Source organism: Eubalaena glacialis, chromosome 19, assembly GCF_028564815.1.
Source record: "Eubalaena glacialis isolate mEubGla1 chromosome 19, mEubGla1.1.hap2.+ XY, whole genome shotgun sequence".
Taxonomy (NCBI): domain Eukaryota; kingdom Metazoa; phylum Chordata; class Mammalia; order Artiodactyla; family Balaenidae; genus Eubalaena; species Eubalaena glacialis.
In genome coordinates this window covers 3,687,973-3,703,177 of record NC_083734.1, presented here as the reverse complement: position 1 = coordinate 3,703,177, position 15,205 = coordinate 3,687,973, and the positions used below count along the sequence as shown (strand labels likewise).

The 15,205-nt window shown below is 58.8% G+C and overlaps 1 protein-coding gene, 1 long non-coding RNA gene and 3 other non-coding genes across 8 annotated transcripts in view; 1 reads left to right on the top strand and 4 right to left on the bottom strand.

Moving 5' to 3' along the window:
* The window catches only part of LRRC75A (leucine rich repeat containing 75A), a 35,724-nt gene extending 23,311 nt beyond the window's left edge, over window positions 1-12,413 (top strand). The window contains exons 2-4 of the mRNA XM_061175107.1: window positions 842-970; window positions 8,414-8,529; window positions 10,376-12,413. Coding sequence (XP_061031090.1) covers window positions 842-970; window positions 8,414-8,529; window positions 10,376-10,895 — 765 coding nt within the window. The 3' untranslated portion in view covers window positions 10,896-12,413. The remainder of the gene's footprint in view (window positions 1-841; window positions 971-8,413; window positions 8,530-10,375) is intronic.
* Window positions 12,414-12,422: 9 nt separating this feature from the next.
* LOC133079569 (uncharacterized) lies at window positions 12,423-14,617 on the bottom strand. 4 transcript variants are annotated; one of them, XR_009698240.1, is made up of 5 exons: window positions 14,566-14,617; window positions 14,013-14,078; window positions 13,522-13,600; window positions 13,038-13,120; window positions 12,423-12,804 (listed from the first exon to the last, which is right to left on the bottom strand). It is a non-coding gene; the product is annotated as an uncharacterized LOC133079569 (long non-coding RNA). The 4 variants fall into 4 exon arrangements; XR_009698237.1 differs by having other exon boundaries at window positions 14,013-14,206; window positions 14,296-14,600; XR_009698238.1 differs by having other exon boundaries at window positions 14,296-14,598.
* Window positions 12,877-12,949, bottom strand: LOC133080998 (small nucleolar RNA SNORD65). The gene has a single exon (XR_009698675.1). It is a non-coding gene; the product is annotated as a small nucleolar RNA SNORD65 (small nucleolar RNA).
* Window positions 13,681-13,751, bottom strand: LOC133080979 (small nucleolar RNA SNORD49). The gene has a single exon (XR_009698655.1). It is a non-coding gene; the product is annotated as a small nucleolar RNA SNORD49 (small nucleolar RNA).
* On the bottom strand, window positions 14,159-14,222 carry LOC133080980 (small nucleolar RNA SNORD49). Its single transcript, XR_009698656.1, has one exon. It is a non-coding gene; the product is annotated as a small nucleolar RNA SNORD49 (small nucleolar RNA).
* Window positions 14,618-15,205: the final 588 nt, after the last annotated feature.

The window sequence follows — 15,205 nt, the reverse complement described above, 5'->3', positions numbered from 1 at the left end:
AGCTTGGCTGGTGGGAAATTCAAGCTTAGCCGTGTCTGGGGGGGTCTGCCCCTTTCCTGGGGTTGGACAAGAATCTTCGGGTCTTGTACAGTCCAGAACATTTGGAGCGCGGCCCTGGGGGTTAGGACCCAGACTGGTCGCTGCTCTTGGCCAAGCCTGTGGGGTCTCTTGCTGGCGGACAGGGGTCTCTGCAGATGCTCCCAGCCCCTTGTCCCTCCCCAGGCTTGGGGAACCTCTGCCCCAGAGGTTTCTGCCATGGCCCCCGCCCACTCCATACCCCTTGCCTCTGTGCTCCCACCCCCCCCCCCGTTACGAGGACCTCACTTGACACCCTTTCTTAGGGGGAGGGCTGGTGGGGTTTTCTTCTGGGTGCCTGCCAGCTTCTCCTTTCAACCCCACAACTCAGAGACCCACCCTCCAAGGCAAAGGAACACCAAGGCGGGGTCCTTACAGAAGGAGCAGTAAAAATGACCTCAGAAGCAAAAAGAAAGCAAATAAATATCAATACATGGTCCTGTCACAAAGCACGGGAGTTTTACTATCACGCCGTTTCCAAGTTTCGTCCCAGGTGGAGAAGCAGCCACCAGCGCTGTGGCCCACCACCCTTGACTTCATCCTCGGGGGAACTGGAGAGGCAAAGGCTGGGGGGCTATCTGGGGAGGGCCGTCTCTGCAGGGGCTTGTCTGGCCCCCGGGGGAATTTTTGTAAATGCTTCCGTGTGGGATGGGAAACCTCTTTGGAGGGGTCTCCTCCCTGGCCAGGGGGTACTCTGGGCATGTTGGGCGGGGCTCCAGGGTAGGGTGGGGCCTCGCTGACCTCTGGGCCTCCTTCCCTCTTGCAGGACCTAGGCATGGAGTCGACCTCGCTGGATGACGTCCTGTACCGCTACGCCAGCTTCAGGAACCTGGTGGACCCCATCACACACGACCTCATCATCAGCCTGGCACGCTACATCCACTGTCCCAAGCCGGTAGGGTGGCCGTGGTCTGAGCCAGCGAGCTCCGGGGTGTAAGGGGGGAGCTTCCTGGGCAGAGCAGCCCGGTGCCCGAGGGGGGCTGGTCGGCGCTGCTTGGGCCCCTCGTGCAGCACCTGAGGTGCCCACCCTGCCCTGAGGCCCAGCATCCACGGCGGAGGCTGCCTACAGCACCATCAGCACTGGCCTTGTCTGGCCCACGGGCTGCAGTAAATCTGGATTCATTGCCAACATGTAAACCTCAGAGTATTTCACACAATCCCCATATTAGCTGCCCTTGAGAAATGGGAAGCTCCTCATTTCTACAGGCCTGGAGCTGAGTAGCCACCCCTGTCACATGGGGCCAGAGCCGCCAAGTACGGTTGTGTAGGCTGTACCCTGCACAAAGATGTGTACACAGAGGTGGCAGGGGTCGGGGAGGCAGGAGACAGCTTGGTCCAGCCCTCTCTCTGCCCACCAGCCGGGGGCACAGGTGCAAGACTGTGTCCACCTAGAGATGGGCTTTGTCTTCTTTGCACAAAGGCGCTGTGTGAGCAAATGTAGCCGTGGCCCTACATGCCACTCTGTTTGCTGCAGTCCCCACTACGCCCACTTGTCCTCCTCTCTGAGGCCGAGTGTCATCTTACACCCACCCACTTCACTCCTGTCCACTTCCTGCCTGGCTCCGAGGCTCTCCAGGCTCCGCGGGCGCTGCCCAGCCCCTCTGGGTCTGGGCGATCTGCCCCTCTTCCCACTGGCTCCACAGTCCAGGCTGGGACCCAGGCAGGGACAGGAGAGCCAGGGCAGGGCAGCTCCACACTTGGGCTTTTCTCTCTGTTTTGGTTTCTTCTCTCCCATCCCTCAATTTCCAGCAGCTTCCAAGAGATGCACTTCTTGCAGCAGGAAGGAAGGGGCAGGAAGCCAGAGCAGGATGGAGGAGTGCCTGGGGCGGCCTCCACTTCAGAGCAGGACCTAGGATCGGGGCGAGAGGTGGTTCCCAAGCCCACCCCACACCTGGCCTGGGCGCCCAGGGGCTGGAACCTTGCTCTGGGGTGGCACCTCCATCTGGGGCTTTGTCTAGGGCCTTCTCTCTGGCTTCTCTCCGGACTGCCTGGTGTCAAGACTTCAAGGTGGGGGGCTGGCCATGGAGGGCTGGGAGCCCATCGGGGCAGGTGTTGGGTGGGTTGGTGGAGGGTACAGCAAGAGGCAGGGGTGCTGGGCTCAGACATGTGACAGTAATGAGCATCGGCGGACTGGGAGCCCCCAGGCCTGGGGACGAGGAGCTGGTGCAGGAGCCACAGGGGACCGGCTGCGGCTAGAACCGCCCGCTTCTCATTCAGGGTATACCTGGCTCGCCTGCGGAGCTGAGACCAGGCCGTAGGAGGCCTTGTGGGTGCCAGACCCCTGCCCTTTCCAGAGCATGGATTTAGTTGCCCACAGGTGAGAGGAGTGACAGATGACAGGGCACTCAGAGCAGCTCAATAGGAGAGGACCATTTTTTATGCCCATCTTAGAGTTGAGGAAGACGAAATACAGGTGATGAAGCGATCTGAGAATGGTTGCGGCCCAGGTGAGAACCCCAGCGTTTGGGCCCCAGTGCTGGGCAGGGCAGGCCAGCGTTCAGGTGCTGGATCTCTGGGCCATCAGTGCTCCGTGGGGCTCGCAAGACCGGGGCTGGGCTGGGGAGGAGGGGCCTGTTTGGGGGCAGCTCCAGTGCCCCCCTCCCTCCACGCAGGCGGGTCTGCAGGTGGCCAACTGCCCACGTCGACCCCAGGAAACAGGACAGGGCTAAGGGGCTGCGGGCTGAGGCCAAGGGGTCCTGCACTGCCATCTGTCCCCTCCACTGGGGAGGGCTAGAGGGCCATTCATAGGTGGTTTTGCTCAGGCTCCTACCTCAAATTACCATTGACTGGGTGGCTAATAAAGAACAGACACTTATCTCTCACAGTTGTGGAGGCTGGAGGGCTGAGGTCAGGGTGCCGGCCCGGTCAGGTTCTGGTGAGGACGCTCTTTGTGGTTTGCAGACGGCCACCTTCTCCTTGTAGCCTCACGTGGCAGAAAGGAGGGGAGCTAGCTCTCTGGTCTCTTCCGATAACCCTCATGGCCTCATCCAATCCTAATCACCTCCCAAAGGCCCTCCCTCCGGACACCATCACATTGGGATTGGGGTTCAACATATGAACTGGGGGCGGAGGGGGGACAAACATTCCGTCCATCGCACAGGTGTAACCTTCTCAGGTCACTTCATTAGCTGAACTTTGTTTTCCTCAACTCGAATGTGGACGTAGCCATACCCTCCCCTATAAAGCTGTTTCGAGAGCTCAGTGAGATGACTTACAGGAAGCATGGGCATGTGCCTGGCACGGCCAAGAGCCTCATGGCCAGAAGCCGAGGTGTAACCAGTCTGTGGGCACTGACCACGTGCCAGGCAGGGTGCTCAGACTTAGCAGGTCAGTTGTGGGACACAGAAGCAAGAAAGTCACGGCCTCAGGCCCAGCCCCTGTGGACTCAGAGTCTTGGAAATCAACAGGCTGATCTCCAACCCAGATTTCCAGAGGCAGCCAGAGCGGGGTCCACCCTGCTGGAGGCCCAGGGCCTGGCCAGTCCCCTACCCATACCCTAGGCCACATGGCAGGAGAGGCCCTCTGGAAGGACTCTCCCAGCTGAGGTTGAGGCATGGGTGGGAGATCCTGGCTCTGGGGTCCCCAAGCTGATGATGGGGGCGGCCCCTGCACACACACACCCACCCCCATGTGAGCTGGCTCAGGGCTAGCCAGGCCTTGCTGCTAGGACCTCTTTCATATGAGAATTTCAGATCAGCCCAAGTGTGTGCCGAGAGGTTGTAGACAAAATGGGGCGGGGGAGGGGGAGCGGGATCTCCCTTAGCTGTGAGATGGGACGAAGAAAGTAGCCCTTTCTGGTCCAACTCCTGGTGAAGCATCCACAAGACAAATAATCCTTCTCACTGCTAAGACGACCACCTCGAATGAGTCCTATTTTCTCAACCTACCAGAAACCCCCTCCTGTACCGCAGCAGGGTGTGGGCCGAGACCCTAGAAAGGGCTGGGTCTGTGCCTGCCCGCAGAAGGGGGAAGAGGCAAAACCCCATCCCGCCCCTGATTGGGTATTGATGAATCCCAAGTCTGTATCTGCAGCCTGGCTTTAGACTCAAAAGTCTCCCCGCTCCTGGACATTTCTGCCTGGGTGTCCCTAAATCACCCAGAACAAATCCCCCTATCAGCGCGGATCATGTAGCGGGAAGTTTTAGGGACTTTCCTTCCCACCCAGCACGTCTGTTCCATCATGTCCACCATCAGGCTTCCCACCAGCAGACACTAAAATGAGGGTGTGTGCTCAGTGATTTGCTGAGGAGCTCTCCCAGAGCCACCTTGTGTTTTTTTTCTTCTTTTATATTTTATTGTATTTTCTGTTGCTGCATAGCAAGTCACCCCAAAGCATGGTGGCTTAAAACAACAGACATCCATCGTTGAACCATCTCTGCAGGTCGGGAATTCAGGAGCAGCACAGGCGGGGGGTTCTAGTTAGGGGCTCAGGACATTGGCCCAGGCTGCGAGTCCTGGTGGCTCGACGGGGACTCGCAGGGTAGCATACCCCATGGCTGCTGGTGGGAAGCCTCAGCTCCGAGCCCCGTGGCCGGTCCACAGGACTGCTTGAGCTTCCTCACATCAGGGCAGCTGGCTTATCCCAGAGGAGGTGATCCCCGAGAGCAAGGGAGAAGCACAATGTCTTCTATGAGGCAGCCTCAGACGTCACATACTGTCCCTGCTGCCGTAGCGTATTGATCACCCAATCAGCCCTAACGCAGTGTGGAAGGAGGCTGTAGCCTGCCAGGAGGCCAGCATCCGTGGGGGCCGACTTGGAGGCTGGCTAAAGCAGGGCGAGAGTGAGAAGAGTTAATCCTGGGCCTTTCTCTCCTGCCCTCTGACCTCCCTCCCGTTAGCTGAGTCCCACTGACAGCCAGGAGCAAGAGGGCCGGGTGGTGCCGTCTGTAAGAGCTCAGCCTTCCCAGCACAGAGAACGGGGTGGGGAGTGAACAAAAAACCCAGCACAGTCTCCGGATCTGGAGCAGCGTCCAGGGTGCAGTAGACAGGGCAATCGTGTCTGATGACTGAGTGAGGAAGCCTTGGGTGCAGAGCGGTCGGGGCTGTGCTTGCTACAGTTCTTGGGGTGGGGGGTTGAAGACGGCAGGGGGCGTCGGAGGGACACCGTGACCCGGCCCGGAGGGGCCTGCAGGTCTGCCGTGGGCCTCTCTCCTGACAGGTCAGTGAGTCCCTCAGGCAGGGTCTTCTCCAAGGCCCGCGGTCAGCGGCGCTGGGCCGGTGCCCAGTGTACCCGACTTGCGCCACAGCCCTTCCCCCTCCTTCCTTCTCCACGGGTGGGACGGAAAGCTGCAGATTCCGCAGCCTGCCTTGCAGCCTCCTCTGTTGCAAGCAACAGAAGCCCCCGCGGCCTGCCTCGAGCCAGGAAGAGGACTTATCCTTCCCGGTGGCAGCCAAGCTTGCAAGAGGCACTAGAACCCCAAACAGCACAGACACCTGCCGCCCTCGCTCTGCTCCACCCGGCCTCACTCCCCGCCCACCCCTACCCACACCTCATGGCTGCCCGGGGCTCCTGAGTTGACTTGTCAGTGTTCAGCCCCCAAGGAGTCTTGTCCCAAGTCGGGAATCCCGCAGGGTCCGCCTCTGGACCAGTCAGCTGTGGCTTGGGAGTGCGGTGTGGTCCCACAAAAGCGCCACTGGGCTCCACGGCTTTCTGATTAAGAGGAGAGGGGCCAGCATCCTCCTTCTTCTCCTCCTTCCTCCCCTTCCTTCCTCATCCTCCACGCTGGGCGACTCCTGCTTAGTGCTCTTCCTGCAGGAGGAGGCCTGGAGGGGGCTTCCAAAAGTGATGGAGTTGGGAAAACGTGGGTGGGCTTGCTTGAGGCTTTTCTGGTTGCAAACAATAGAAGCTACTTGAACCAACCTTCGCAAAAGATTCATCCCTCAAGGGCAGAGCAGAGCCCAGCCTCAGAGCGACTGCAGGGTTTGGATGCTGATGCCATCCTCCATGTCGCGTGGCCTGCCATCCCCTCCACTTCTTGGTGCCTCCGTTCCTGCATTTGTCAAGCGGGATTATAGGGGCCCCTGTTTCATGGAATGGCTATGAGTTAGTGCCCAGCGCATAGTAGGTAATATAACTTGGTAAAGGTTAGCTGTGTTTCTTTAGTCCAACAAGCGGAGGGGCTCTCACTTATGAGGACATTAGCTCACGTTTGGTCTCAGGTCCGCTGTTAAGTGACCACATCTTCCGTCCCTGTTTAGTAAACGAGGAAACAGGCTCAGGTTGGGGGCCTCGCCCTGCTCGCGGCTGCCCCCTGGTGGCAGTGTCGGCGCACTGCGGCGGCTGCTTTACCGCCTCTTTTCCTGTTTCTTCCTTCCGGGCCCGGAGGGCGGAGGGAGAGTCTGTGGCCCCTGATCTTGGAACCCCTGCGGGAGGTTAGGTTTAGGGCCAGGAGCTCATTCCTCGGCTTTGGAACGGGTGCTGTGGGAGACTGGCCACGTTCTGTCCCGGGTGGTCGCAGGGGTGATGCCGGGCAGACCACCACATCCCACCCACTGGTCCTTCTTGTCTTTAAAGTGTGTCCACCTAGCAGCACAGGGGAATCACCAGGGGAGCTTTTAAAAGTCCCCGTGCCCGAGCTGCCCACCCATCGCTGCGGGGTGGCCCAGGCAGCCGTGTTGTCTAAAGCTCTGGGTGATTCCAGCATGCAGGGGTCCTGGGTGCAGACCCTCAGCTCGAGATGTGCCAGCCCCTCCCCTTCTCCCTTTGGCCTCCAAAGTTGGCCTTCACCCCGGCCAGCACCGTGACCCTTGGGATACGTTCCAAGACCTTCATGGGATGCCTGAAACCGCAGATAGTACCAAACCCTAAAAACACTGTTTTTCCTATGCTAGAGGGCAGGTAACATATACAGCGATAATGCACTGTACAAAGGGATGATTTATGTCCCAGGCGGGAAGGAGTGGGACAGCACGCAACTTCATCACGCTACTCAGAATGGCGCACAATTTTAAACTTCTGAGTTTATTTCTGGAAGTTTCCACTTGATATTTTCGGACCGAGGTTGACCACAGGTAACCTGAAACCTGGGAAAGCCACACAGCAGATGAGGGGGGACAGCACTAGCAGAGTGACGATGATAGTGGTAATAATCAAGCCGGCCTTTACTGAGCAGCCACTCTGTGCCAGGCGCCCTGCTGGGCACTGGCCCCTGGCTCATGGTTGACCTCACCACATCGCGTTGCTGTCTGCAGGTGGGTTTGCATCCGTGCCTGGCACTTCCTGGCCTTGGCCCTTGGCACTGGACCATCTGGTGGGAGCACACGCTCTGGGCCACTCAGTCTCGCAGGCCTCGGGGACTCCTCTTTGTTGAATTGACTCCCCTTGGGACAGAGTTGGAGCCTCTAAAATCTCTCTGCTGCATCCTTTAACCCAGTGTATTTGTTTGCTGGGGCTGCCGTGACAAAAATACCACTTAAACAACAGAAATGTATTTCCTCACAGCTCTGGAGGCTGAAAGTCCGAGATCAAGGCGTCGGCAGGGTTGGTTTCTTCCGAGGCGTCTCTCCTTGGCGTGTAGACGGCCGTCTTCTCCCTGTGTGCTCATATGGTCTCCCCTCTGTACATGTCTGTGTCCTGATCTCGTCTCATGAGGACACCAGTCATATAGGATTAGGGCCCACCGCAGTGATCTCATTTTACCTTAATTATTCTTTAGAGGCCCAGTTTCCAAATAGAGCCACATTCTGAGGTATTGGGGATGAGGACTTCAATTTAAGAATTTGGGGGGGGACACAATTCAGGCCATAACACCCAGGGTCTCAAGGTCAAATGCTGATGGGCCAGACAGGTAACGAAGATGAATGAACTGGGCCGGGAACCACTTAGCGCCTCGTTCTTTTATTTTCCCACCGTTGACATGGGCAGAAGAGACGTGGTTAAGTATTTCACTGTCCCCTTTGCCGTGTGGAATACGCGAGCAAGGACGTTTGCTTGTGGTTGAATCCCCAGCTTCTAGAGCAAGTGCCCGGCACCTAGGAGGTACCCAGCGTGTATTTGTCAGGCGAGCGAGTGAGCAAGATGGCCCTGGGCGTCGGGGAGCGGCAGGGACCGTGGCGACCGTGGCTAAGGGGTCAACTGTCAGATCACCTGGAATCCAGACCTGTATAGAAATCTCAGATTGTTCAACGATAGCAACGAATTCACAGAAACTAAAACCATCGTGCAGATGAGTTTGCAACCCCTGCTCCCTGCTCAGGGCGGCCACCTTGGGCCCGCACAGCAGGCCTCCCCAGCTCGGCCTGGGGTCCATGCTGGTCCTGCAGAGGCAGGAAGCTGGAGGTGGGCGCCTGGGCTCCCTGCCTCCTCCATCGACTCAGGGACCTGTGGCTTCCTCTGCAGGAGGGCGACGCGCTGGGCGCCATGGAGAAGCTGTGCCGGCAGCTGACCTACCACCTCAGCCCCCATTCCCAGTGGAGGCGCCATCGCGGGCTGGTGAAGAGGAAGCCACAGGCCTGGTGAGTCGCAGTCACCTGAGGCGGGTCTCCCCTGCCGCCGCCCAGCCGCCTCCTACAAGGGCAGCTCAAAGCCAGCTGTGCTGGGCCGGGCGTTGAGGGGACAGCGCCCCGTCCCAGGGACGTGGGGAGAGGGCAAGAGCTGCTTGGAGAAGGTGAAGTGAAGGGCTGGGGGCCGGGGGAAAGTGGCAGATAGGTTGGGCATTCCAGGTGGGCAGGAGCCCTGGGAGATGCTGGTGGCTGGGCCCCGCTCTGTGTAGTGGGATCTGGGGGTGCGCGCCCGTTCTGATGCTGGGGAGGGGGACAAGAGGGGTTTCTGATCCTGGTGCGCTGAATGCGGGCACTCGCCCCACCCCCTCCCCCCAGCCCTCCTGATGTCTCCCAGGGGGACCCAGACCCCAGCCATGTCCCTGGCGTACAGCAGTGACGACCCTCAGGGCCCTGCTGGCACGCAGCCTCCCCCTCCAGGCCCCACAGACGGGAGGGGAAGCCCAGCCCCCTTGCCGAGCAGAAGTGCTCTGGGCCCCCCTCCCTTCTGCTGGACACCCCCCCGCCCCCCAAGGCAGGAGAGGAGATGGATCCTCAAGGGCCCTTCCCTGGTGGAGGAAGTCGCCAAAGGGGGCTCCCAGTGGGCTGAGGGCACGGACCAAATGCAGGGACAGAGCAGTTCTGTCTGCTTGTGCGCTAGTTCTGGAGGAGGAAAAAGCGGGAGGGTAAGCTCTGCTGGGACCCAGGGGCCTCCTGTCTCCCCAGCACACAGGGCGCTCAGTCCATCCTTCGTTCAGAAGCCTCACTGCTTGGACGCCTCCCTGTCCCGCTGACTGAAACCCTCTCAGGCCCAAGTGATGGTCTCCACCCCCCGCCCACACACTGGCCTTCCTGCTGGTTCACAGACACACTGAGCTCAGCCAGCCTCAGGGCCTTTGCACTTGTGTTCCCTCCGCTGGGACTCTTACCGAGCTCTTCCCTTGGCCTGGTTTTTCTCCTGTGAGGCTGATGGGAAGCCCAAGCTGTGATCCCAGGGCTGCTGCCGGTAACAGGTGCTGAGCCCCGTCCAACTCCCTGTCCTTCCCAGGGTTGGAGCCTCGGGGCTCGCCTGGGGTATCTGGAAGCTGGGAGATCTGGGCCCCCGAGCAAGGGAGCGGGTGGTGAGAAAGAAGAGCGAGGGGTGGCGGGCGGCAGGGAGTGGAAGGGGGGGGACAGCAGCCCACCCAGGCTCGGGGCCCCTGCGCCCTCCCCCGCCTGCTGTCCCGAGGGCCCCCCCAAGGACCCTCTGTCTGGCGGGGAAGATGGTCTTGAAGGAGGGGCCTCCGAGATCTGTGGCACTCGTCAGGGAGCTGGGAGCTCGGCCGTCCGCCACCCTCCTGCACAGGGCGCCGTTCTGACTGCGTTTGTTATTTCACACGACAACCCTGTGGTACCCAGTTGGCTTCATTTCTCAGGCAAATAACAGAGGCGCAGAGGTTAAGGAACTAACTAAGGGTCGCATGAGGGACGAAGCCCGCCTGCCGCAACGAAAGATCCTGCGTGCCGCAACTAAGACCCAGTGCAGCCAAACTAAAAAATAAATAAATAATTAAAAAAAAAAAAAAAAAAAGTAGGAAGGAAGGAGTCCAGTGCAGACCCCGGCGTTGGCCCCAGAATGTCCCCCTAGTCATTGCAGAAACACTTGGGCCTTGCCCTGTGATCCGCAGGCTCTGCCCGCTGGGCAGCCAGGCTGAGATGAGGGCAGTGCAAGGGGACCGGGGCCCCTGGTTTCTGCCCCGTGGGCAGAGGGCTGAGTGGAGGCTGCCTCCGGAGAAACGCCTGCCCCACCCGCTTGAACCCTGCTGTCTCGTCTCCCCTTCAGCCTCAAGGCAGTCCTGGCCGGGAGCCCTCCGGACAACACAGTGGACCTGTCTGGCATCCCGCTGACCCCCCGTGACCTGGAGCGGGTGACCGGCTACCTGCAGCGCTGCGGGGAGCAGGTGGATAGCGTGGAGCTGGGCTTCACGGGCCTCACGGACGACATGGTCCTGCAGCTGCTGCCGGCACTCAGCACGCTGCCCCGGCTGACCACGCTGGCGCTCAACGGCAACCGGCTGACGCGGGCCCTGCTGCGCGACCTCACTGACGCCCTGAAGGACCCCAGTAAGTTCCCCAGCGTCACGTGGATCGACCTGGGCAACAACGTGGACATCTTCTCACTGCCCCAGCCCTTCCTGCTCAGCCTGCGCAAGCGCTCCCCCAAGCAGGGCCACCTGCCCACCATCCTGGAGCTGGGCGAGGGCCCGGGCAGCGGGGATGAGGCCCGGGACGAGACTGTGGGCCAGGAGGACCCTGGAGGGGCCCAGGAGGGCAGGGAGACTATAGGTGCATCTCAGACGTGACAGGGAGGTGGGGGCCTCTCCAGGGAGTCCTGCTGGGGTAGGATGGCTGGGGCAGGGTGGGCGTTCCCAGCGGGGTCGCAGGCCACCATCCAGAATGGGCCTGGCAGCACCTCCCCCGACCCAGGAAGCCAGATGGTAGCATCTAGGAAAGGAGGACTGTAATTCCTCTCTGGTCCTCTCCATCACCCCCTTGTCAATCCACATCTGCCTTTTGGCTCCTGAGCAGTCATCCCTGGCTCAAGAGGAACCAACCCTCAGCTTCCCAACTTGCGGGTGCCGTGTAGGGGCTGGGGATGCTGGAGGCTTGAGTTAATGTGAACGGTCAGAGCTTTCCCCCCCAGAAAAGGAAGTGTAGTGGGTGGGGGCTCTGCATCTAACCCGGGATTTGCCAGTCCTGAATTACAAATATCCAGATGCTGGATGTGCCCCTGATCAAGGCAGGTCGGAATCTCTAGCTCCTGGCTGAAGGTTGGGGCAGGGGACTGGCTGCCGGAGACCCCAGGAGCCTCATCCCCATCTGGACTGAGGGGTGTCTGCCTCCTCCTTGTGGCGCCCAGGCTCCTTGGGACCAACTTCTCGGTCTCAGCTTCCATTTACAAGGCTCACCCTTCAGCCTGTGACCCCAGAAGCCTAGCCACGGGACCAGCCACCCCCGATACCCTTCACTATTTAGGGCATCCTAGAAGTCTGGGGCAGACACTGCATGCCACTCAGAAACCGCACAGCACCTCCGCAGACTAGTGGAACTCCACACGCGTCAGTGTTCCTAGGGTACAGGCCAGAGTGAGCCTTGCTTCCTTTTAAAAGGACCCTTTTCCCATAAAATCCCTCTCCATGGAGTCCCCAAAGTAATCCTTGCTACTTTGAGCACATTCCCGAAAACCCAGGACCACAAAGATGAGGTGCCTCCAAGCAAGACAACTGGGAGAAGGGGAAAAAAATAAACTGGAGGTTCCCAAGGGGAGAAAGCCAAGGTTTTCACCCTACCTTCCCCTTACCCAAGGCCTACGGGTTAGAAAGTCATCTCTTTCAGGCACAATTAGCAAGTCCAGGGAGATTGGGAACCAATCATTCTTCAGCTAGAGAAAATCATTCTGGGTGCCCAGTGTTGGTGAACCAGAACCCCTCAGGCAAACAGCAGAGGGCTAGGGAAGCACAGCCTGACATGCCTCCAGCCTCATGCCAGGTAGGGTAGCCAAGACCTTCACACCAGAAGGCGGCAAGATGGGGGTGGGTGAAGAGCCAGACGGTGGGACCTTGCCTGCTGCTGTCCGGGCAGGTGTGGGGTAGAGCTTCAGGAGCTAGAGGGAGGCTATGCAGAAGGGCAGACAGAGCCCAGAGGGACAGGGGCTGGACTCACGTGTTACAGATGCCTTAAAATGCTTTGGGATTTTTGCCCCAGTCTCAAGAGGGGAGAACAGCTTAGACCTACTTTAAGGGAAGGTGACAAGTACTAACACCTGGACCGCTAATATGTCAGCAGTGATCAAACGACTTTTTCCTCAAATACACATTTGTAAGAACCAATACCAAAGACCACACTTTTATTACACTGTTTATGGTTAACTGCATGGAGATAGAAATTTAAGGAAGTTTCCAGTTCAAAAACCTCAGGCTCTCACCCAAGAACACATTCATACAATATTTAAAAGTACAAAAGCTCCTTTTGGTTAAGGGACGATACAAGAAAACTCATGAATTTAATGACACCATTAAGTGCCAGTCCGCGCGGTCCCAGAAAAATGCCAAATCCATTTCTTGGCTCTCTCATTGGTAAGAATGTCCCTCTGATAATCAGCACAAGGTGGGTGTTTCTACACCAAATGTGGGAGCCTAGGTTTTCAGGGTCCAAGTTGATGGCCGCCCCTGGTCCTTTGGACTTCAAATTCTGCCCCTGCTGCAGCATAGCCTGCAAGGAAACTAAGTATCAGTTAATCTTACTTTATACTCCAAGAACAGTCATTCACAGCCTAAAAGATATCTTCAGAAAACCGTAGGTTCACCACCACACAATCTGCCGGTAATTCCAGCTTTTTTAGGTGATTTCATCATTTGATATCCTTTTCTGCAAATCCGTTTCCACAAAACTAGCTGCTTATCCATTCTACCATGGGGGTGGTCATTGTGCAGACCAAATCTTACCTCTTCTTGGGCTGTGGTGCTGCTGCCACTGCCGCCCGCTTTAGAACTCTGCTGCGCCGATCCCACTCCTCAGTGCTCAAAACCTGGCGGGATGAATGAGGCACCCATGGACACAGAGCAGATGCCAAAAGCAACTGGAGGCAGTTGCCACTGCTTTAACCTCCGTTCAGTCACGTTATTGCAAACAAACCTAAGGCTGTCAATTTTCAGAGCATCTCAGAGCAGATAAGCACTTTGTTCAGGACTATACAGCCATGACATCAAAAGGAACTCCTGGGCGGGCTCTGCAGTCTGGTCCAGACATCCCGAACCAAAATCATTCTCAGATATTCTCTCAATAATGCTCAAGGGCTGCACCGACACAAGGTATTAGGTCAGCCGGACGACACTGCCAATATCTGGTCCAGTAGCAACTTCACATGAGTCAACTCAACAGCTAGGCCTCCTCAACCACGAACCTCTCCAGAGCCCAAAGCTAGCTTACCTCGGAGCAGGCCAACGCTTGGGCTCCCATCCTCAGCTGTTGGTGATCACGCACTGGCCACCCTTCACTGACTTGCAACCTGGGTGAAGAGAGATCACGGGTCACAGTTCAGACCAGCTTACTCCTGGGCACCAGCTACTGGTGAGGACGCGTGACTGCAGTCAGCCAGGAACGGTTATCGTCAGTTATCGCTTCTGACGGCACTTCCTATTAGTGATTTCATCAGAGCAGCCAAGCACCTCACCACAGTACCGCCCCAGAGACCCGGGCTTCGGCTAAAACCGCCTTAAGGCATCTGCTTCTGAACACAGATGCAGCTTAGACATAACTAGGAGCTGCAACCTGCTAACCGTTGCAGTTATGCAACGAGGCAGTGCATAATTATGTCAAACGCATGAAAGTGACAACAGTGACAAGACATCAGGCAGTTATCAGTGCATTTAAGGTTGCAAGACTGACACGGCTAAATTACAATACGTATTAATCCTTACCCAAACTGGCTCTCAACGTCGGGTAGGGGTGCTGCTCCCGTCTCCAAAAGCGAGTGTGTCTGCCCTCTGAAACAAGGATTAGGACGTGCATTTAGGGCAGACTCTGGCAGCTACAGTAACGTAAAGCATCAGGTGTCAGCGACTGCGGTCGGATAGGCGTAGAAATCGTCAGTCCTCGCATCTGACGGCACTTCCTACGGAATCAGGATAGCCGAGCAAGCCTCTCTCGCGGCCCCACAGCGAACCTCGTTCCGCGCCCTAGGGTGCAGGCAGCCCCGCTTACCTAGTTCTCTCGGGGGGTGCTCACTCCCAGCGGCGAGCCCGGGGTCAGGGGTCCCGAGACGGCGGCTGCCCGGCCGGACAAAGGCGCACGCGGTCCTCAGGCCTCGGCCCCCAAACTCGGACACAAGGCCACGGCGCCCGCCCCGAGGCCCGCGTGGACGCAGCCTCCCGCCGCCCTCCAGTTAGGCTCCCCGAGGACATCGTTCGGGAAATTAGAAAAGCGCTGGCTCCCTCGCCCTTGCGGCCCGCGGACCGGCCTAGAGGAACTCACCACCAGCCGCCCGACACCTACGGTAGAAAGGCCAGACCTCCACCGTCCCAGCCTCTTAAGGAGTCGGAACATTCCACGCCTCACAGAAGGGAGGCGGATCATGGCAAAAGACTCAACGGAACTTCCGGCCCGTTTAATGGTGCAGGCGCCGTCCCCGGACTCCCCCCTCCTGCAGAGCCTATGGTCTCTTCCGAGGCCGTGGAATTCTGGGTCACAGGGGCGCAGCGAGCCCCAGCGCGCGTGCGCGGGGCCAGTGCGCGCCCGCCATTTGGAGGCTTTCTCGCCGCCTCGTCGTCCCGCCGCCTCGCCGCCTCGCGGTCCCGAGCGAAGAGTTCGCCGTCGTGAGCTTCCGGTTGCTCCTCTGGAAGGTGGAGCGACCGAGGCCACAGACGGCGGTTCTGCGCATCACGTGCGATCCCGCCCTTGAAACCCTGTAGAGCCTGGGCGCGCAGCAAGCGTGCAGACACCGTAGCTGCTCCTGGCCCTGGGGGGGTGGTGCCGTCTGCTCTCCCTGCACGAGCCTCTCCAGCCCCCTGCGCTCGGACTCCCCTTCTCAGTCTCCTTCCTCCGTCCCCTGTCCCTCGGGACTCCTCCAGCTGTGCCCCGTCTCACCAGCGGCGAAACCTCTCCCTCCGTCCCA